Source organism: Plectropomus leopardus, chromosome 20 (assembly GCF_008729295.1).
Source record: "Plectropomus leopardus isolate mb chromosome 20, YSFRI_Pleo_2.0, whole genome shotgun sequence".
Classification (NCBI taxonomy): domain Eukaryota; kingdom Metazoa; phylum Chordata; class Actinopteri; order Perciformes; family Serranidae; genus Plectropomus; species Plectropomus leopardus.
This window is the reverse complement of record NC_056482.1, coordinates 24,742,722-24,765,333: the sequence shown is the minus strand read 5'-3', so window position 1 is coordinate 24,765,333 and position 22,612 is coordinate 24,742,722. Positions and strand designations below refer to the sequence as shown.

Sequence of the window (22,612 nt, the reverse complement as noted above, 5' to 3'; positions counted from 1 at the left end):
TCACATAATGAGGCCATTAAAAAGTAATAAGGGACAAAAGACTGTTGTAATTTAGCACAAACTGTGAGAACACACAACGCCAGCTTATAACAACATCAAATAATATTAGGAGGGCCTTATGGTCATTTGCAGATAAGATTGCTTGCAGCTCACTCAGCTGAGTTGGACTTTCCACATTTTGACAGCTCCATGATGCCAAAGAGCTTTCTAGGAGGCTGACAACATGCTGCAAGTCAAAAAGCACCAGACATCCACTCCCATCAACAATCATGAAAATAAGGCCGCAGAAAACAATGGCGCTCAAAATAGATGAAAGTTCTGTGCTTGTTTAAATAATTTCAAGTTTCTTCTATTTTTTTCTGCTCCTGCAATACATAATACATGGCAAAGAATACATGGACACACATAAGGTTGTTTTTCATTATTCAGGCCCCTTAGTTTTAATGAAGATAGATCTTCATGCTCAGTGTTTACAACTTTGTGGCCTGGATTTATATACCAGGAGAGGTAAGTATTACAACTATCAATATTAACCAAGGAACCAACTACTCAAAAAAGGCAACCTCTAGTGCTGAAAATTGAAAAAGGGAGAAGAAATGGGAAATACAGGAAAATATTTAAAAAAAATAAGCAAAAAAGAGTTAAAACATGACAAAAGTGCTAAATATTATAATGCATTTTAATATGTAATTCTGATAATTATTGATACAGTTTTTCTCTTTTTCCCTAGACATTCTACCCTAGCTAAAAAAAAATCTAAATCTACTATTTTCTCGCAATCTGTCTTTGAATGAAATTGCACCCATGTGCCCAGGGTTCAAAGGTTGAAATACTTGTAAGAGGCATCTGAAAGCAGCACAAGAAAAGTGATGTTTCTCCAAGTGTTCAACGAATCACTTTTGCTTATGAATGAGGGGAATAAAAACCAAAGTTACAGTTTACATTAAAATAACTGACCAGTGAAATTTATAAGTTCCACATTGAGAAATAAGTCCAGTTAGGGTTTTTGAGACATTTCAGGGATATGCATTTCCCAGGTAATGGTTAATTGTACCAGAAAAACTATGTGTCAGTGGAGTCCCTGTAAATTCCTCAAAACAGCAGCTTCCAAAATGTAGATGGGCTTTTCCCAGAAGGCCTTACTTTGCATTCAAATTTAATCCCATGTGACATTAGATTGGATGTGTTGATGGAGGATGAGCAGCCGTGTCATGTGTACATTTCCCTGCACGAGTTCTTGACTTACACAAACACTCTCACGTCTTCGCCTTCTCTCTCTTCACTCCCTCACTCACTCTTACAAACACGCACATGAATACAAAACGGCCGAGATCCTCAAACAACCCACCCAGACAGCAACTAGCCGAGATGACTATCATCACAGTGCATCTTGTAAGTATTCCAACTCAATCAGAGGTGATACAAAAGGCCTTATCAGAGCTGACGAGCTGCCCTCTCGAGTCCCCTTCTTCCTCCTTCTGCTGATTGCAACCATCAGCGGCTGTGTGGGCGAGATGCCGCCTGATAACTCTCCTCCCTCAAATGAGTCCATCTTCCATGTTTATGCTGAGAGAGGCAACGTCCCCGACAGGTGTCAAAGCAAAATGGCATTCGGTATGTGCACACGTAGCGGCTGAATGTTAAATGTAGTGCACTTTATGGCTGAATGTCATACACCACACGCTGAGAAATCAGTTCATGTTTTTATCATCCCATTTCAAATGACTGTTATTATATATGTTATTCAGACCTTTACATTTATTACATTCAAAAAGCAATAATTTAGAATTAAATATGTTACAGCAAGCTATCATTGATATGTGCATGAGGACTCCACTCAACCTTTAATCCCAGATTGCTTTGTTGCCATTTCTCAGTCGCTGAAAGATAAGCCGAGGCTTCTGCAGGTTTGTGAAATGACTTTCGATACTTTGATAAAGCTGCTGCTCTCATAAAGCACTGACCAAAAACATACAATCCTCCAAAGGTATAACACTGAAAAGTACTTTCATTGATGTGAATTACAGTTACCGCAACTTAAAAAATGTCAACAGCAAACGGCATCAAACCAAATTCCAACAAACAAACCAGGAAATAGCCCAGCGCCTTTATTGTGTCTAAACTGGATATCAGTCATAACCTAACATGAGAAATGTTATATCTATTATCACCTACTGCAATGACCATACTGTACAGAGGAACAAAGTCTAATTGTCTTTAAAAAGCACATGAAACAGCCAAAACATATGTCATGTACCTATACTTACAGCACTGCTTCTTGTGTTTTAATGTGTATATTCTAAATTTAAATGAAAAGAGGCATAATTAATGTGCACGTTTATCGCTGTGTACATTTATTTGTCACTTCCGATTGAGACATGTTGGATATGATCAAGTGGCAGACGCTGTCGCTGGTGATGACAGATAATTAGCAGCCAGTGTAATGCCTCAGCGGGCATAACAAAGCCCAGAGATTTTATAACCTGAGGCTAATGAGAATTATCATCTTAATGTTGAGCGGACAGCGGTTTGGACAGCTCGTTTAAAAACCAATCATCACTCTGTGGATGTTTTCTGATGTGAGTGGGTGGACAAACACAAGAATAATCGCATTGGTATATCTGAAGTGGTTCACACTTGGATTGCCCCAGGGTTCACAAAAGACTCATTCACAGCCTGACGCTCACACAAAATAATCGCACAGGTTTTTCATCGGCTGTAAGAGTCCCGAGCAAATATACTCCAAGTCCTGACCAGAAGGTGGAAAGACACACCGGCAGCTGGTGGCTCTGCCTGTCCACATCTTTGTCCGTACTCTCAATCTCTTTTCGCTTAAAAGTTGTCTTTTTTCACTGATATTCATAAAAATGAAAGCATAAAGAAAGATTTCAGTGTTTTATATTCTATTTTTCAAATGAAGAGCGCAAATAAAAGGAAATATTTTCTGAAAGCTCAGTTGTTATTGAATGGATGTGTAATACTACTATTGTTCTATTATTTTGCCATTCATACCATGCATTACTTACACAACCCACTCCAGGTCTCCAATCAGCTCCCTCTTCACTGCTCTGACTGCAGGAATGTCTGAGATTCAGCAGAGGGGGTTCAATTTTCCAGCTGCTTCCTTCTCCACCACACAGCCTGGTCTAACTGCCAAAGCACCCAAAATTCACTGCTTGGTAAGTGACGCCAGTTATTGCAGTGATGCTGGGTTCAGCATCTGTTTGCAACATACTGTGCTTGCCATTAACTCTAATGTAAACCTGTCCATTAGGCATGGGCAGATCAATACCAAAATATTGATGCTTTCTATTCTATGTTTTCACTTTAAAGATCAATCCTAGTGTCAGCTGGATTGATACCCAAAGGGGATTTGTATTTAAACACTAGAAGTGTCTGTGCAAACAACGTCCTGTTGTCGTGAACCCATCTAGTGCAACTTCTCTTTGTTTCTTATTGAGTTTTCTGCACTCAAACAACATACCCCAGACCCAGCAGCTCTTAGTTTCACTTTCACCCAATGTTGACAGAAGGAAGACGGTAAACTCACATCTCAGCCCCCCCGTTTTCATGCTGGGGTTGACACAGACCCTCAGTTCTACTGTAAATAGAACTGTGTGCACATCCGAAAAGGCTGTGGCTGTCCAGAAGGTTTACAAGTTATTACAAGTCACTATGTCACCATTTTTTTTTAACCAAACATTCATTGGAGATCCAGATAAATGCCACACTGAGGGACCACACCATTACTTACACACTATGCACAGAAATTCTCAAATTTGAGAGAGAAACCAGAACTTTAAAAGAGTGGTCTTTTTTACTGCAGCTGAATGCAGACTGGTGATACGGAGCAGGCGAGTACACTGATTCCTCGACTTTCAAAAAAGCAGCTTTACACTCCAGGCAACATCGCTCACACACTGTGGTGCCCGGCCAGCGCTCCTCCTCCATCGTATAGCACGCACGCACAGATACACACAGAGTTGGTGGTGGTTAGGTGGGGGTGGCGGGTCTTGCCCCGAGCACCGTTTGTCCCACGAACCTCTGCTGGATCCAGTCCTACATGGCTGCCACTGAGTCTGTTCTTGTATCACTTACATCACTGTCTGGTTAAAATCAACCCCTATGACTCTGTCTGAACAACTTGAACTCTCAGGCTCCTCAAATCATTATCGTGAAAAAATACACCCAATAATAGTTTCTTCTCACCTGCCACCATAAACATAAACTAGCTTGCATTATGTGCAATATTTGTCTGACTCCAGTGCACCTTAAAACTATATTTATGTTCATTAGAATAACATATAAAAATGATCAAAAATTACATGTCAAAATGTCATTTCCTTAGCTTCTTCCTCATCTTCCACTCCAGTAAATCCACAAGGTTCGCTTTTTAACCCTCTAGTGGCTGAATGATCTTTAGTTGATGCACTCTACATGTAACATCCTACATTTTCCCACGTGGCCCATGTTTGTCAGACATGCTACATTCTGGCCATTTCAAACAAATTTCATGTCTGTTTCCAAATGTTTCAATGACAGGGTCGCACCATCCACCGTAACCATGGCGACTAAAAGCATATGACTTCTTTGTCAGAGCATTTACATGCCCACTCCTCACAGGACAAAGAGCACATTTTAAGATTTAAAAAGGCCGTCTGGATGGAAACACATTATTAAACAGCAGGTTGGACAGCACGCAGCCTCATCCAAATTCTACAAGACCTTTTGTGGTTTACACAGAGACATGTGGACCCCTGAACTCTTACTGTAAGACAAACACATCACATTTTTACACCCCTATCTCATATTTGTGTGTTTCTCTACTGTTCAGATACAATTTTACACATTTGGACACTGATGTTTAAACCGCCATGAGGGTGGCAACCTAGATTTTTTAAAAAATATTTTATCATTCAGACAGCCTGTTCTAATTTGCAAGTTGTAACATACTGCCATTTGGTCAGTGATTTTGACGTTAAACAAAGACACCTAAAAGCCTTTTTTTTTTGCAGCTGGATGGCACCTTTTGCAGTGGTATGATATGCTACCACATGGTATCAGTTATAAACGCTCCCAGGAAGGATGGAATATAAGTTGGAAAGTCCCTGTGTAGCGGGTTTGAGGGCCTGATAGGTCCAACAAACCCCGGACTTTCACGCTCTTTGCTTTCAATATGAACTGTAAGCCAAATGATGATTTTTTTTTCTTTATATAAACCTAACCATGTGCTTTCACTGCACTAGGAAATAAAGGTAAATGTGAGTTGTTTTTTTTTACTGACCCAAGTTTATTTTGAAAAGTCTGTATGCATCTGACAAGCAGAGACTGTACATTTCCTGTGAAAACAGAAGTGTATTTTAAAAAGACACAAAGCATTTACCACGCGTAAGTTGACAAGCCGCCACAGAACGTCAACAGATGCAGGGGGAAACCTAGCGCAAATGTAGTCATGAGTGGCACAAACCAACTGCCGATATTTGATAGTTTGAGATGAGAACGTGTTGTTGTTACTACAGTGGCAGCAACAATTGAGTTGGTCACTTTTTTCAGTTGCACTGTTGCTCCCTAATGGAAGAAGGGAGCAGTAGTGAGTTTGGATTCAGAGCAGTTACAGTGGAATCCATCTGTGACTCATGGCACAAAATATGTCTGCAAGCAGCCAATATTAATATAAAAAGATAATTCAATTGGCTTTTTGGTGGAGTTTTACCCATCTACATTATATTCCCAGTTATGTAACTGATTTAATTTAAATGCAAAACCATGACTCCATAAAATTTCCATTATTTTCCAAACTGTTTGGACATTTCAAGGCTGCTCAGGACAGTCCAACACACTGGAGGCAAACATAGTCCACACTATGAAGAATTACTACTTTTAGGACTTTGAGTCCAGCAGCAGTTCTCTTACTTTTGTGACCATGAAAAGATTAAGGCCTTTCTTTATGTGACTAATTCACTTGTTGAACATTGTTTGTTGAACATTGTTTCGAACTGGGCGCTTTCACACAAAACAGGAATATTAAGCAGCAAAAAACTGTGTTTCTTGGAGTGAGGTAAATTTTTCCAAGCTTGCATATAACCAATAAAGGTATCAACTGAACACATTGTGCGGAACAGACCTCATATGATTTTCAATGACTTAATTTCCTGCATTTTAGTTTTATGCGCCAATTTCTGATGAAAATGTCTTTTTGTAAAGAAAAACTAAATTCAGGTGATAGGTGACAGTTTAAAATCCAGTATTGCAGTAAGGCTCTGAGGCATTATGTGCTTTCAGAGCCTTACTGCTGAGTCAAACACATAAAGCCATCATTTACTTTTTCATCTTCTTTTGTGTCTTTTGTTAGGAGACTTAACCACTTTAAAAGTCCATGTTACTGTAAGATTTTTAACATTATGACACTAAACTTATAATATAATGAGATTCAAGTCATAATATGTCAAGGTAACAAAATGTACCTGTCCTAAAGGCTGCTGTGCATTACATTAGTTCTCTATGGCGATATATTCTTACTTCCAACTTGTCACATATCGTTGCCACCTGTTCAGTGGAGTTTGGGCATCTACACATGATGCTCTATATCCCCGGTGCATCTGTTGTCAACTGCCTGTCAGTTTACTCCTGTTAGATGCATACAGTCCTTTTCAAAATAAACATATTTCTTTGTGCAACAAATGGACATGCTTTAGGTTCAGGTTTAACATTCTTATAGGAAGCAAAAACCACCCTCCTGGATGAAAGTCCGGTGTTTGTTGGACCAATCCACCACCACATCCTAGGGACTTTCTAGCCCCTTACAGTACTTTGTTATCCAGTGGCGTTTCAAACCAAAGCCGTACGTTATTATCTGATGCTGCCAAGTGGTGTATAACACCATCAGTAATGATCAGTAATGCCAAAAAAAAACACTGTCCCTTACTGATTCAATACAAGATGCAATTTGTCCTAGAGTTTCATGCAAAGAACTAGTAAGGATAATGCAAACAGAATCACTCAAATACTGGTAGCAACATGTCCCTACTGTCCGTATACACACCTACACAGAGATGTCAGTGACCAGTAATCTGTAATTCTTCACAGTTAAGTTGTTCAAAGAGATTTGTTAGTTTTTGCCCATCACTACTGCCACTTCATTCTTTCCTAACAAACTTTTTAAAAGTGCAATACTAAATTGCCAAAGGATACCTCAAATATAGATGTAGCCATAGAACTGTGTTTTTCTTGTAGCAATTTTCCACTGGTAACTGTTGCTGACAAAATCATTCTTTTCTCCGTCTCTCTTACAGGAAGTGAGGATTTCAAATTGCATTAATTCTAACGGCTCCCACTTTGCAGAGCCATCACCGGAGGAGGTGGAGGAGGAGGCTCACATCTAAATTTAACACCTACGATACATTCAGAGAAATTGATTCAGTTTGCTCCCAGACATACTGTAATCACTCTGCTTTTGAACTGTCTCTTCCTGTGTCCTCATGTTGCCCTCAGTAAGACAAAAGCTGGAATGTCTCTTTTCAGCAGAAAAGATGCTGTTAAAAGGATTAGACTGTATATTTTCTTTTACTGCACAGTTGTGTGTGGTGAAGTGATATGTTTATTCTTTTAAGTAGGTGATTTTGTGGCTTTTAAAAGCTCCAATCATATTTTCATCCGCAGATGGGCATCTTTTTGCAGCTGAACTGATTTGGACTCATGAAGATTTGCATTGCTAAAATACCTCTGTTGTGCTGCACAGTGACAAATCCAGAGGCTCCGTTCCAAGTTATCCCCCAAGATTTACACCCTCCGGTCTGCTGAAATCAGGGCAAGAGCAAACGGTCCAACAGAGATGGAGACAAAATGAGGCTGAACTGAAACCCTGAGGTGCCTGTGACATGTTTGTCATATATAAGTATAGCTATGTATACATTTGTGACCACAGCACTCAGTTTTGCCTCAGCCAAAAAGCAGCCAAAACTGGAGATATCTTTGGAATTTAAAAAAAAACCATATTAATGGACAACAAATAAGAACTTATGTTGTGTATGTTTTCCCTAAAAGTTGTGTATCGAACGCCATTTGACCAAATCAGAGTAACTCTTGGACAGTTCCCCAAAACTTTCCAGATCTTGCCATTTTCTGCCTGTCCACTGGGTACCATCACACCCCCCTATCATTTGCCACCTGACTGCCCTGCACACCTGCTCCTAATTCCTTAATCAGCTCCTCTGGCTCAAAGGAATAATTAACCCCCCAAATGACCAACTGTATATCATTAACTCACCCTGTGTTACGTTGAATTTGTGAAGTAAACTTTGTTTTTCTTCTATGCGTCGAATGTGAGCAAAGAATCCAAAAAAGTGGAGGACATTCTTGATTGATTTAAGACTCTTAAAAGCCAGGCTCCATTGACAAACGCTGTAACTTTGCCTCCCTGAACACAAATGTAGCTAGTCTTTCACTGCATTTTGGACAATCCTTATGAGTGCTAAACACATTCTCATCCCATTTCATCACATATCACTGCTTAGTCAGTGCCATTCATGTCTCCTGCGTTTGTTGTTGACATTCAGGGATGGTTTGTCAATTTAAGCCTGTTAAATGCATTGTGACTTTTCAAAATACAATTGTTTTTGCAGGAAATTTAAAGTTTCTCCCTGTTAGATGCATCCAGTCTCTTTCAAAATAAACTTACGTTGGTAAAACACCTCACATTTAGATTTATTTCCTTGTGCAATAGAATCACGTGGTTAGGTTTAGGAAATAAGCTTTATAGTTTGGCTCAACATTCATTCAGGAAGCGAACAGTAGACTCCAGGGTGAAAGTCCAAGGTTTGTTGGACCCTTCCACCATTGGTCCCATCCTCCCTATAGAGGCTTTCCAGCTCTTTATATTATTTTGTTACCAGATTTCAATCTGACATCTCCTAGCAGAGTTTCATACTGCAAAAAAAACAGTTTTCATCCGCCTGCATATCCTAGTGCCGTAAAATGTGGCTTTTTTCTCAGTGTCTGACGCCAACATCACTAAACAAGCGAGGGAATTTTACACATTTGGAATGAAAACAGGCTGGTGTGCTGATTCATTGTCCAGCAATTTCTTGAAAAGTCCCTTAAATTAACCTTCCTCTGCCTGCGTGTTTCTGCGTCCTCCTCTCTCGTTGCCCATAGCTGACCTTGTGACAGGTTTTCATTCATGTGAGGGAACTCATTGTTTATATTGATTATAAAAAAGTCTATCTTAAAAAAATCATTTATTTTTATTTATCTATTTTTATTTATTTTGGGTGGATTAAACAGGTCTTTTTTAATGAAAAAAGAATCAATAAGATAATTAAGTGTGCGTGTGTGTGGGTGTGTGTGTGTGCGTTACTGCATACAAAAGGGCTGACAGGTGCTCAGCCACCTGCCTGACTCAAAGTGCAATTAAAGTTCTGAAAGTCATGAGTCAGACCAGCAGGGAGACATTTGATTCAGAGCTTTTCAGCTCAGTCAGTGAGATGGACACGTCTGGCAGGAAATGAGAATGTGTTAATTGTTTTCTTTGGAGGTGACTGCGGATCGGTAGACAGTCCACCTCGGTGACACTCAGACGTACAGTAGATGGCTGCTGGAAGTGATGATGTGATCTGTGTGTTTCTTGTCAGATGACAAATATTAAATATTATGACAGATATTAATGACATGTTCTATTCTGACACCTATACACAGAACCCCAAATAACTGGACTTATTTCTCTGAGTGATCTGAGATTTCACATGTTATTCATGTTGTTTGAATTTAAATGTCACGACTACTTTTTGTAAATTAAACTCAATACAGTTCTTGCAAGGAATATTAATCATTCTCTGTCATATAGTGTATATACTCAAGCAGCCAATAGTTCCATGTTTTAATATGCTTTCTGACTGTTTCCCATTTACCAGTTTGCACTGCGTTATCAGTAAAGTTACTGGTGATTTTTTTTTAATGCAGTGATCATGCTTTGCATTTATTTATGTTCTTAAACTAAGTCGGCATTTACTTTTGATTTCACCCAGGACACAAACACAATTCTCCTGGATGAAAGTCCTGTGCTTGCCTGACCTGTCCACCTCCTCTCCCTCTCGCCCAAAGTGGACTTTGTCTTGATTTTGACACTTTATGTCACTTTCATCGCAAACACTTTGGCCATTAGAGGTCGCATTGAGATTGAATATAGGTGTTCATTCATTATGTTTTTATAACTTGTATCACAGTTTGAGTTGCTTCCCTTTCTGGTGTTTCCAGAGTCACAAACAAACTTTTAATCGCCATGAGTAGCAAAATAAATCAGACACAATCCTCGCCATAAAATCTGTTCAAAGGCACCTTGACAATAACTCAAACTCTGACCTCTGTGTCACCGCCATGAATATGGTAATAAGCTCAGACATTACGAAGTCGATTGAACCAGAGCTTGATGAGTGTGAAGCGTTTATTAAGCATTCAGTTAGAGACTAATGAAAGCCTTTTAACCCACATCTCATCTCCACGCTCAAGCCAAACTGAGGTTGACACTAACGTCCACTTTGAAACACAAGGCGTGAAACTGATCCTAAAACATACTCAGATCTTAAAGGTTCTCTAAATGTCCATGTGGTGATAAAAGTTCTTATAGAGCTGCACACTTTCTATTAATGAATGTGGAGTCTATGATAAGCTTTAATTAAGCTGGTACCAGACATCCAAAACAGGCAGGGAACTAAACCAAAATAAACTTTACACAATTGCAAGTGATCTGACACTAAAACACGGAAAACACACACATTCCTTAAAATATAAGGTAAAGAGCGTGTTAATGAGGGACAGGTGACAGTAAGGCTAATGGGGAACAGGTTTAACAAATAAGGGTGGGGCACACAATCACAGAGGTGGGGAAAAAAAACACAAAGGAAATAAGTAAAGCAAGATATTACACATGAGGAGTGACCTTCAAAATAAAACAGGGAACAACCAAAATCCATGCTCATAGCATCCTTTAAAAAAAACAGTATGAGTTGGGGTATTTAGTAATATCTAGTGGTGAGGATTACAGTGTTCATTGTTCATAAAGTTTGATGAAATCTGTGTTTCGCTAAGCAGTTTGGCATGTTGCAGGTGAGCTCCTGGTCCAACCACCTGCTAATGCTTGTTTTTGTTTTTTTCGTATAATGTGCACACTTTATTTGCGATTCAAGCATGGTGGTGCAACATAGCGATCTCCGTAGACGAGGACCTTCTCCCTAAACGGCTCATTCGAAAACACGACGATTCTTATTTTAAGGTGATTATACACAAAAAATATGTGTTCTGTATTCTCCATTTCTGCTTATATCCCCTCCTAAATCCTACACACTGGACCTTTGACGGACAGCTACGAGAGCTATCAATACTCTCATAACTCTTGAATTAAATAAGCATACGTTTTTTTTTGCACTTTATTGCACTTTTTTTTTTATTATTTTATCTGTGCTTATTATTTACACCATAGCACTGAAGGAACGCACTTCCATTCCCCTGTTCACTGAGTATTGTTGTGAATGGAGTGGAAGAAATTCGACTGTGAACCTTTTTTCATTTTGTTTCTTATCTTTGGGTGTAAAGACCAGAGCAGGCTCTTGGGGACATTAGCAGGCCTTTAGACTTTTAATCTTGTCGTGTGTGTGTGTGTGTTTTTGTGTCATCTGTGCTCATACCACATTCAGTGTGACTTGAAAGGTTCAGAAGGCGAAGTTCTTCAGCGCTCCTCAGTGTTTTCTCCCTGACAAGGAGACACATTAAACTGCGGCACCAATTTCCGCCCAAGCTGTCCGATGATTGCCATCAAGAGTCCTAAACAGCTCGCTTTCTGTCCTCTACTGGTCTATTAAGACTCTGTTCATTCTCAAGTTGTTGTGGAGGGAGGGGAGATGGTCATGGCTCAGTGCTCGGAGACTGACTCTTCAGTGCTGTGTTGACATCTGCAGGACAGACAACAATTACCTGAAAACGTACAATGATACATTTTGTAACGGATAATGAGACCTGCTCAGCCTTTGTTTTTCAAATCACTTATCACTATTATGTTCATTTTTTTTTTTTTCTTTCTTCCTCTGTTTTCGCTCTTGTAACCCAAGTAGTAACATTACTTTGAAGAATCAGGCTGCCTTTATTATGTTAAAAAATATATTAAAAAATAATTATTTTCCGACTGAACCCTGATATCAAACAGAATTGTTGCACTTGTTTCCATCTTCAGTCTGACATTGCCTCAACCGTTGTTTGTGTTCACTAGAGACTAATGTAGCCACCGAATCCAATGTCATTTTAAGTCCACACTGATGCGTAGCCATGACAACATACTAGTTTTGTTGTTTTAAAAGTGGAGCGGGGAGAAGTTAAACTAACTATGATGGCAGTGATATTGAGATGTTGCTGTAGAACACCCTCGATAGCAGCATCATATTGTCTATAGCAGTAGCCAAGTTCATCACTCCTAATTCAATTTCAGCGCACAGCTTGACAGAGCTTGACAATGTAATTAGTCCCTTCAAGGTGCTCATTTGACTGCTTTTGATTTCAACTGAGAGACTGTGTTATGATGCTCGACAAATCGGTCAACTGGGTGGGGTTGGTGGGTTCAAACGTCTGGACCCATGCAAAATCGAGGCATGCCATTGTTCTTGCAGCCAAAAATTCAGAAGCCGTTTTAATCAGATATGCTATTGGACCAAAAGTCCATTCATGCATCAGTTTGTTATCCCCAAAACAAACACCCATTGCTCGGAAAATACCCACTCCCTGCAGTTACTTTCAGATTCCACACAGCTTTTAAGTTACCAATCCTGGGTGTTTTTATTGACCTATCCCTTTTGTGCTACCAAACTTGGGGTTTTAAAATAAAACATGATATTTTGAGTGGGTTTTTTTGTGTGCCTAAACATAACCACAACTTTACCACAGCTTTGTTGACAAATGCATCGTATCTGTAGTCTGCAGAAACATAAAATGCAAAAAAAAAATTCTGACAATGTCTAACTGCAGAAAGTGTGTATGTTTGGAACTTAGGAGCTGTGTGTGCTTGTTTTGGGGCTAACGAGCCGTCAGAGAAACTAGCTTTTGGTATAACTGGACATTCGGACAGGGCTTTGGATGTTTGGACCGTTGGAACAATGGGCAGTCCCAGGCAAAATAACTGTTATACGAATTATCAAAACCCTCACAACGGTTCAAAGGGCACGGTCCCTCCCTCTCAAGTTATTTGTTATTATACCTATTTAAAGTCAGTTTAAGCTGTTTCATTTTTGTTATTTGTTTGTTCTCTGCTAAAAAGAGAAAAATCAGTGAGTATACCATGACTTTGTTGTTGTACCAACAAGGGATAAGTTTGTGTTTGTTTTTAATGATTTTTTTTTAACCTTTTTATAATTGAAAGTTTGCATCTCAGGAGATGTGCCTTTATATGGCCATTAGTGGGTTAATTTATTTCCAAAATTTATGATTGAATATAAAACAGTCTGGATGTGCTTCTCAGTAGACCACATCAATTTATGTTTAACATTAAAATTCCATTTACTTTCAGCAAGCACCTTCAACTCGTTCATCAGGATGTGTTCCAACTCAAGAGTCAGTGGAATTAAACACACATTGTGTTTTTAATTAAATTCATCAGATGTTTTACCTCCACCTGACCATGCTTGCCTCCCTCAGTTTTATAAGTCACAGACCTGTTTTGGTATCATGCAGAGGTGACGACACAGAGGGCAGTTGGAACAATGGCCATTTCCTCTCAATGTGGCTGCAGAGATTAGAAAATGAGCCGATGCAATTACCAAGAATCTGCAATTTGAGTCAAGGACTTCTGGGACAAGGCATTTACAGGGAGTCAGGGTCCGATTTATGAACCAGCAGAGTGTCAACCATCAGTCAGGTCTGTTCCAAGCAAAACTGTGTTTACATTTGTTTCAGGAGCAAGGACACAAAGTTTTAAGTAAGAACCTGAAACTGCAGAGTTGCACATGTAGATGTCCTCTGCAAATGCTTCTGTACATAAGAAATACCTGCAAACGAGTGATACACCTAGCCGTTACTTTTTTCTTTACTGTCATCATGTTGTGGGACAAGCATCTATTCACACACACTGAAATTATGAGGAATGGTGTTGTATCAGTGGACAAATAACTAGGCTCCATAAAGGTAACCTTTGTGCAATTTCGATTTTTATTTTTAACTTACAATACAGCACAACAAAAAGACAAACAAGAGATGGTACTGTAATAGTATTGTGACTATGTAAAAGAAGCACACAATAAGAGGAGAGAGCCTAGCAGCAATTGAACTAACTAACATTTTCATGTTAGTGTCACATATTGACGCTTTGCAGTGGACTTCCATATCTGTCCTTCTATGTCTGTTGTTGACTTTCTGGGATGCCGCTACCATGATGTCAACAAAAGCACATGGCAACCAATGCCGGGTAGTCAACAAAAGCACATGCCTGGGCAACAAGGGCATGATTGGTTAGGTTTAGGCACAAGAGGCACCAGACTCCTGCATAAAATTCTTGTTGGACTTGTTGTAGGCACCTTTGTGCTCCTTATATTTTCTTGCTACCCGCAGTGTTTCACCCTGATAGCATCCAGCGGCGTATTATGCAGACTAGCCTGGTTCCCTCAGGCCGTGTTATAAACTGACAACATCTGTCTGCATATCATGCTGCCATAACAGATGCTATCCACAGGCATATAATCACACCACGAATAGCTCTGTCCATTCTGTTGATGCCATCCAGGAGCGTATCATGCGAACACAAAAGGTGGCTTTTGGTGTCATGATCTTGCCTAAATCTCTGCAAAAACGGCGGTATTTGATGACTTTGGAAGGAGAGCGGGCTGGGCTGTCTATCACTGCTGATCAGAGAAGATCAGAGCTGGTGCCAATAAATATCCATGACCACTGCAGAGTCATTCGTCCTGGAAATGAATGCCGAACATTTCCCACTAAAGACAAAAGCAAGAAATTGGTGTGTGTTACTGGTTTTTTTGTCCAGTCGGAAAGGAGCTATGAATAAGAAAAAGGATCAGATTAGATACAGACTGAAGAGCTCCCTCTGGTGGAGAATCTGCAGCCTGCTAAATGTGAAAGGTTGAGTTTGTTACCAAGTTACAAATCAGTTCTATAAGGTGCTTTAAGTTACATTATACATGCATATGTTGCATTCAAAAATGTAGCACCAACCTGCACTCCATGATTTAAGGATAAAAAAAAGATGAAAAACACAAAAGATACCATTTGCACGTAAGAAACAACACAATGACAATGGCTTAATGTATGTTTTTTTTACCACTGTATGAAGCATCCCTATGTGCACTTCAAAATGGATAAATTACATTTTGAGATTAAAACCTTCAATTAATATTAATCAGATCCAGGACACAAACACATTCGTATTCATCCTTGCATGACAGTCCCTCGTTTGATTTAATTGCAGCAGCAGTATATTGTTACAAATGTCTTTCCTGCTCAGCTTACAACCAATTAAGAGACAATTCTGCAGTACATGCACAGATTGAATTAACTGGCTTTTAGTATGGAGACAGCGTCCCCACCAGCAGACTTGGATACAGAAAAGACTAAGGAGGCATGTCACACAAGGTCTCGGTTTTCAACCCGGCAAGCAGAAAGCAACAAACAAGCTAAAACAGCTTCCCTCATGAATTTACAAACTATTGTTGAATTATAAATGAGAGGCTTGTTGGGAAAATGTGGTTAAATATTGAAAGAAAACTTAACAGCTTGTTAAGGGCCAAGGTGGATGCTCAGGTTTCCATATCAACCATAGACAGATGTCACCTGAGTGTCAACAGGGCTACTTTAGAGAATAATGAATCATTTCTTAGTCTAAACGCTAAGGAACATTTTTTTTTTAAGTTGAGTCTGTACTAATTATATCTTTGTTGTGATTCTGAATGTGCTAAAGAGATGAATTAACTGTTTAACATTCATATCTAAAGTTGTGACATTTGTTTGAATAACAGGACATCTTCAGACGCATAATTTAAGACTGTAAGTGAAGGAAATGCAAAGTAGGATTTCTACAGAGAGTCAGAGGAAACACAGAGAATGGTGTGAAACAGGGAGGGACCCTTCCATGGAAAACCAGCTCAGGAAATGCCTCCCTTTTAGGAAAACAATGGGCTCTGTTACAATAAGTACACTCTAAACATGAGGACATTATATCTGTCAAATAAAAAACTATCAACATTGAAGAATAAAAAATTATGTTATGCCAAAAGATCAAACTTTTTTCAAGACTCACTCACAGTGAAAAGCTTTGTAAACCTTCAGAGTTTACACCATGTTAATTTAACCAACTCATCTTTTATCATGAATTATATATGATTGCTACTTTTAAGTCCTGTCAATTGTTTCATCCTCACATTAAGAGCCATTTACTTCTTTTCATGAGTTCAGCTGATGAAATTTGGACATATTACAAAATCTGTGTGTGCTGGTGGGGAATTAGATGTGATGAGATCAACACCACGCTCATATCTGTTCATTAGATTTAAGGCTACAGCCAGTAGACAGTTAGTTTAGCTTCGGAAAAAGACCAGAAACAGGTGGTACCAGCTAGCCAAGCTCTGTAAGATGGTTATGAAATCTGCCTACAAGCACTTCTGTAGATCAATAGTTTTTTTAATCCATGAAGTCAATGTGAAATCACCCAAAACTGCAGTTCCTCTAACGGCCACTTGAGACTTGAGACTTTTGTTTTCTAATTCCAAGAGAGGTATATGGAGAGTTCTGTTTTTTTTTAAACTGTGATCCAAATTAAAGCAAAGGTTACAAAGTTCAGCATTCACTTCAACCATTCCCACTACTCTCCCTGCATTTGAGCCACAGGTGCCATATCGAACATTAGTGATCCTGGTCTAAGTGTGATGGTTAACAGAAAACTCGAATTACTGCATCAGGACATGGGGGATCAGCCTTGACATTACCCTACCAGTAACTATTGGTAATTTGTAACTCATTCGCTTTCCGTCCAACTTTGACTTCCTCCCCTGGGAGTCAGTCCAGGTGATCATCCAGGTGCTTTTCATCTCCTACCTAAAATACTGCATCTCCTCTCTTGATACAATCCCTGTGTGAGCCACACAGCTGCAGCTAATCAAAGTAACTGCCCCATCCTACCTCCAAGCCACGGTCAAACCCTGTTCTTTGTTCAGGTCCCACAGGGGTGGAATGAACTACCTACTGAAGTCAGGACAGCAGGGTCACTTGGGGACAGCCGCCCGTCTGCCACCACAGGTTAAAAACTAGCTTTACAGACCACACTTTAACGCCATGCTTGCACTTAACTCAATCCTCTGTCTTAATAAAAAGCCCCGAGCAATTGCATCATAACTCTCCTAAGCATGATTATTTAGCTCTAGGGACGCACCTCCCATTTTGAAGAAAAATGTCTTTTGTTGCACTTATAAACTTGGAGAAAAGCCTCTGCCAAGTGTGACTGGAAATGTTGCCTAATTAAAAACTCCTGTCAAGGCAATTAATCTGTTGTTAATTTGGTGAATTTAAAAGTCAGTCTAACTTAAATTCCAGTTCATTTGAGGTCCAGCTGCAACAAAATTAACATCAGAGAACTAGTGGCAACAAAAGCACCATGCTGCATTGCCTCATGTTGCCATGTGTTGGCCAGAAAGTTGCACATTAACATACCAACCCAAGGGCTAACTAGCAAGTATGTTTTGCACTTGCATAATAGGAAATACCTCTCCGTACCAGCAGACAGCAGTCTACAATCATCACTCAAAAAGGAAACTGGAAGAACATCTTGACACTAATAAGCCAGTTAGCTCATAAAAAAAACTTCCTTACTTTCATTTTTCTCCTTGTGCACTGAGCTGATATGCCAATCAGAGTGACTTTATTCAGCGATGGGCTCCACACCCGCTGTTTGGCAATGATAAGTTGGGGAAAAAAGAAGACTAGCACCGGAAACGGCCACCAGTGCAGGACTACCGCAGCAAAAAGAGACATGGATGTTCTTCGACAGCCCAACAATATTCTTGTACAATAAAGTAGAAACATTGAAAAATGGAGACAAAACCACTCTGCAATGAAACAAAATATAATTATAGTTGAGATGTTTCACTCCAAACTGCAACTTTTTCACAGAGGTCTGGCACAAAATCTCGGAGGATAGTAAATGAATCAGAATCAGTGCCCCACAAAACCCAGCCTTCAATTTCTGAAGTTTTGGAGTGCCCTGAAAGTATCTGAACTTCATATATTTGTCTGCGCCACACATGTACACTGTATACTTCCATCAGAAGAACTTGTTTTTTCACCACAATCTTCTCACATCATCAGAGGTCAGAGAGACGAGTGTTCAAAAAGGATGACTTTTGATTGGTTGGAGAGGCTGGAGAGCCTGGAGGGTCTGAAAGCTCCAATCCGAGAGTACACCTCAGCGTCTGAGCAGGCGCCCCACGACAGGTGAGGGCTGGGTGGAGTGGTATGGATCACAGGCAGGGGGAGAGGGAAGGCCAGGACAGAAGGTGTTGGGGTGAGAGAAGGTGGAGGGTGAAGTGGTGGTGGTGGCAGGACAGGAGGTGGCGGGAGTGGCAGAGGGGGTGGAGAAGACACCGGTGGGGGCGGAAGTGGGGCAGTGATAGTGGGTGTCACTGGTGTTACAATTTGGACTGGCGATGTGGCTTCAGGGACAGTCCCATTCTTTGTTGGCAGGTCCTGACATGATCCAGCATGTTTGAATGTGTAGTTGGCGGTGTGGTAGAAACTGTAGTACTCGAGAGCGTGCCTCGCCTGCGCCAACCGCAGCCTGCAGGACACAAACATGACACAAGTCAGCACAAAGTTCTTTTTTCTTTTATTCCTTTATTTAATCAGGTAAAGTCTGATTGAGAATGAATGAATACTTAATCCTTCATTCATTTATTGGCAGTAACCACTTATCCTCTTAAGGGTTGCGGGGCAGCTGGAGCCTATCAAAGCTGTCATTGGCTGAGAGGCGGGTTCACCGTTGGCAGATCACCAGATTATCGCAGGGCTGACACACATAGAGACAGATGACCATTCACGCTCACATTCACACCTACAGCCAATTAAAAGTTACCACTTAACCTGCAGGTCTTTGGACTGTGGGAGGAAGCCGGAAAACCCGGAGAAAACCCACAAAACAGAGCATGCAAACTCCACACAGTTACATCTGTTACATCTGCGACATGTCTACACACCTGTGTCTCAGCTGTAAGAGTTTGTACAGCAGCAGCAGGATTACAGCTCCAGCCACAGTCACCAGAAGCACGGCCACCCTCGCATCCAAGCCAGAGCATGATTTCCCAGCAGCTCCAGGTGAGGTGCAGGTCCCGGGCGGCTGTGGAGTCTGGACAGGTCCCTCCATACCTCGCTTAGGATTTATGATGGCCTGGGCCAGGACGGGCTGCACAGTGTCCAGTGGGATTGGGTGTTGGAGTCCAGCAGTGTCAGGCTGGGGAGGGAACTGGAGAGAAGTGGTGCTAGTTACCGGATGACCAACTTGCATTGCTGCCAGGATTTGTCCAGAGGAGTGTTGTTAAATGTTAATTATTTTCACATGTTGAATTCGCTCTGAGAAGTGTGACGAGATGTCTCTGAGAAGCTGGCTTTAGACGTCAGAAGTGTCGGATGCTCTGTAAAATAAAAAGGTTCTCAATCACTACATGATTCAAATCATGAAATAAAGACAAACAATGTCTTTGTGTCATTTTCCATTCATGTTTCTTGTGTCTCCTGCATCCTTTACCCAATTAAGTATTTCAAAACTACTTTTTTTAGGATGCAAACAACGCAAAAAATATAAATAAAATCGAATAGTACCTACAAAAAGAGCCCCACAGCCACCAATTGTTTAACTCCTCACATTGTTAAAATTATGAACAGGCGTAGTTAAGGGTGTGTTTGTATGCAATGTGTATTTCTAAAGTCTAGCATATACATGCATAGACTTAATTTCCTTCCTAATGACCTATTTGAAAAAGCAATGTCTTATATTGAACTTGCAATAACTGATGATTTTGCAGTGTTGTGAACACAATATTGACATCTTATCACCCAATATGCTGAGCTTACTAGCAAACAGTTGCTTATTTACATGAAAATGACACTGGGAGTGTTGAGAGTGAACAAAAACAGTAAAGTTGCAGCGGTAAAGCTAAACATTGAGCTGAAACCCACAGTAAAGCTTCCTAAAGCCAAGATCAGCCATGTATTTGGGTGATAATTCTCTGCAGGTTCATCACTATGACCAACCCCTCCCACATTATACATTGTTGCCACATAAAAGTATCTATTATAGCCACTTCAAACAAACTGCATTGTTTACATCCATGTTTCCTGGTTAGAAATTTCCTTTTAATCTCCTTGCCTGTATTATAACTTTCCTGGTGCATTAAGACAAGCAACTGTTATTCAAAAGAAAAGCATAAAATCATCTGCATAATGTGCTCTAAAGCAGTGAGCTTAGTGCCTTTTAGTGTTTGTGTTTTTAATAGCCTTGGTATATGATTTCAAAAATAAAAATAAGCCTAAAAGTAATTTAAAAAAAAACATTAGTAGTGCCATTCCACCACTGTAAACGTAAGCATCTAACGATTTTAAAGTACTTTTTAAAAGCAGTTTTTTACTTAATACTTTTAAGTACTGAAAAGAAAGATACCAAAAGGTCTTTAAGGGTAAATAAGGTACCAAAGTGCATAAAAAGCATAAAAATAGAGCATGTGCATAAAAAAAATCATGGAGGGGGTTATCCCCTGGGACCTTCCTTCAGAGGTCCGCGCTGAGCCCCAAGTCTCCTCAAATCCTAGCAACGCCCCTGCTCCATAGCTGAAATAAGATAATAATCTACACGGCATAACAACCATGCAAGAAATAGCTAATAATGACAAATTCTTAAACATTTGAATGTAGTTTTTTAGATGACAACTTCAAACAAGTGTTTTATTCAAGTGAAATCATAAAACCAAAAAATATTTTCATGTGGCAACATAAAAACCAAAAAGATTAACTATGTACCAAGTGGACAAATACAAGACAAAAAAATATGCTACTCTTAAAAGTTTGTCTGAAATGTAAACAAAAAGTTTGGAACTTACTTCATTTAAATTTGATGGCGTTCCTACATTCGTTAGAGAACCGAACACAACCAGAGTGCTGGTTAACAACTATGCAGCTTTCCAGGACCAAACTCCTAAGCACAGACCAATGTGAGGAAGCTGTGGAAACAGCAGGAAACAGTGCACTTCCCTGACACACGATACAGAGATGTGATTGGAGAGCACTTCCTATCACCATGGTTACAGGAAACTGGTCAAGGATGTCTTTTTTTTAAGGATTTAATTTCTGAACAAAACACACAAACTCAGAATAGTAGCTCACAGAGGGTCTGCTGAGGAAAGAGATACTTGTTATTCTGCAAGTCTTATAGACGAGCTCTAATCTCTGCTAGATTACATTATTGCACATCATCCATCCATGTAGCATAAAAAAGCGAATTAAACATTTTATCATTGAAGCTGGAACAGCAGCACGAAACTTGAAGCGCAAAAAGAAGTCTTGTGTTAAAGGGGTTTACGAGGTGTCTTTATTTTGATAAATCAGGGAACAAAACACCAAATAGAAAAGTAGAGTCACATATACACAGTCTGACCTTTAGATTGCAGCTTTATCTGGGAAAAAAGAACAAATTGAACAAAAGCAGTTTCAGAGTGAAAGGGAAACGGCTGTTTCAGTGCCACCTAAGCCGCCTGCATTAGTTGTGCCAGTGCAGGTCAACAGATGCATAGAGACGGTGGCTGCCGTGAAAGGCTGGCCACTATCTGATTGAGTCGGTATTCAGGGGACGAATAAATGACACACAGGCACAGAAAAAGGCCTGCAAGTCCAGCTCTCATTTATCTGTCTAATAAGTTTTGACGGCGGGCCAAGCCGAAAGGGAGAAACTCTTAGCTCTCACTCAATATCCCTGCCTGGCACCCTCACAATTCTCCGATATTGAAGAGAAGAGTAATATTAAAAGATCCGTTATCACAGGCCCAATTGTAGTTCGGTGGGTGGAGGCGATCCGCCCAGACAACCTGCTGGAGAAGGATTCAGGAGCTGTACTGTTTGTTAAAACCACAGAGACGATAATGGAACCGTGTCTTCATTGTGATACCTTCCATTAGTGTATTTGTTGTTAATGTCTTTTCTCAAATTCAGTTTTTTTCAGGACTTTCATAACTACAGGGAGTGGACAAAATAAAATCTTCCTGCATTAACAGTCCGTGTTATTTTCCCTTTGTTAAACCGAACTTAGGACAGACAACCTTCAAGTTACCGTGATATCTCCCAATGGACTGTAGACTCTCATTTTGAAGCCTCAAGTGCAGGATTTTGGCTGTCGCCATCTTATTTGGAGCCAGAAGTGACCATATACCCTAGAGGTTGGAGCTGTGGAGGAGCAAGGAATGGATTGGACCCATAGACTGCCTCACAGATAGCCTGTCTTTTTAGCTGCTCCACCTTTAAATATGCATAACTTTAACCCTTAGCAAAATGTAAATGGGTGAGTAAAAATAATCAATATATATATTTACCCCATCATGCC

At 40.0% G+C, this 22,612-nt stretch overlaps 1 protein-coding gene across 1 annotated transcript; it reads right to left on the bottom strand.

Annotated features, from left to right (window-relative positions):
- Positions 1–15,024: 15,024 nt before the first annotated feature.
- Positions 15,025–21,203, bottom strand: LOC121960281. Its single transcript, XM_042509933.1, has 3 exons — positions 21,120–21,203; positions 19,224–19,658; positions 15,025–18,808 (listed from the first exon to the last, which is right to left on the bottom strand). Exons 2-3 carry the CDS (start codon positions 19,529–19,531, stop codon positions 18,343–18,345), a joined length of 774 nt encoding a protein of 257 aa, XP_042365867.1. The 5' UTR covers positions 19,532–19,658; positions 21,120–21,203; the 3' UTR covers positions 15,025–18,342.
- Positions 21,204–22,612: the final 1,409 nt, after the last annotated feature.

What these genes read in the sequence shown, in the direction of transcription:
- LOC121960281 (XM_042509933.1), bottom strand. Translation starts at nt 19,531, where the DNA reads ATGCAAGTTGGTCATCCGGTAACTAGCACCACTTCTCTCCAGTTCCCT. An exon ending in CTCTTACAGCTGAGACACAG is followed by an intron (nt 18,809 to 19,223) that starts GTGTGTAGACAT and finishes TGTGTCCTGCAG; the next exon opens with GCTGCGGTTGGCGCAGGCGA.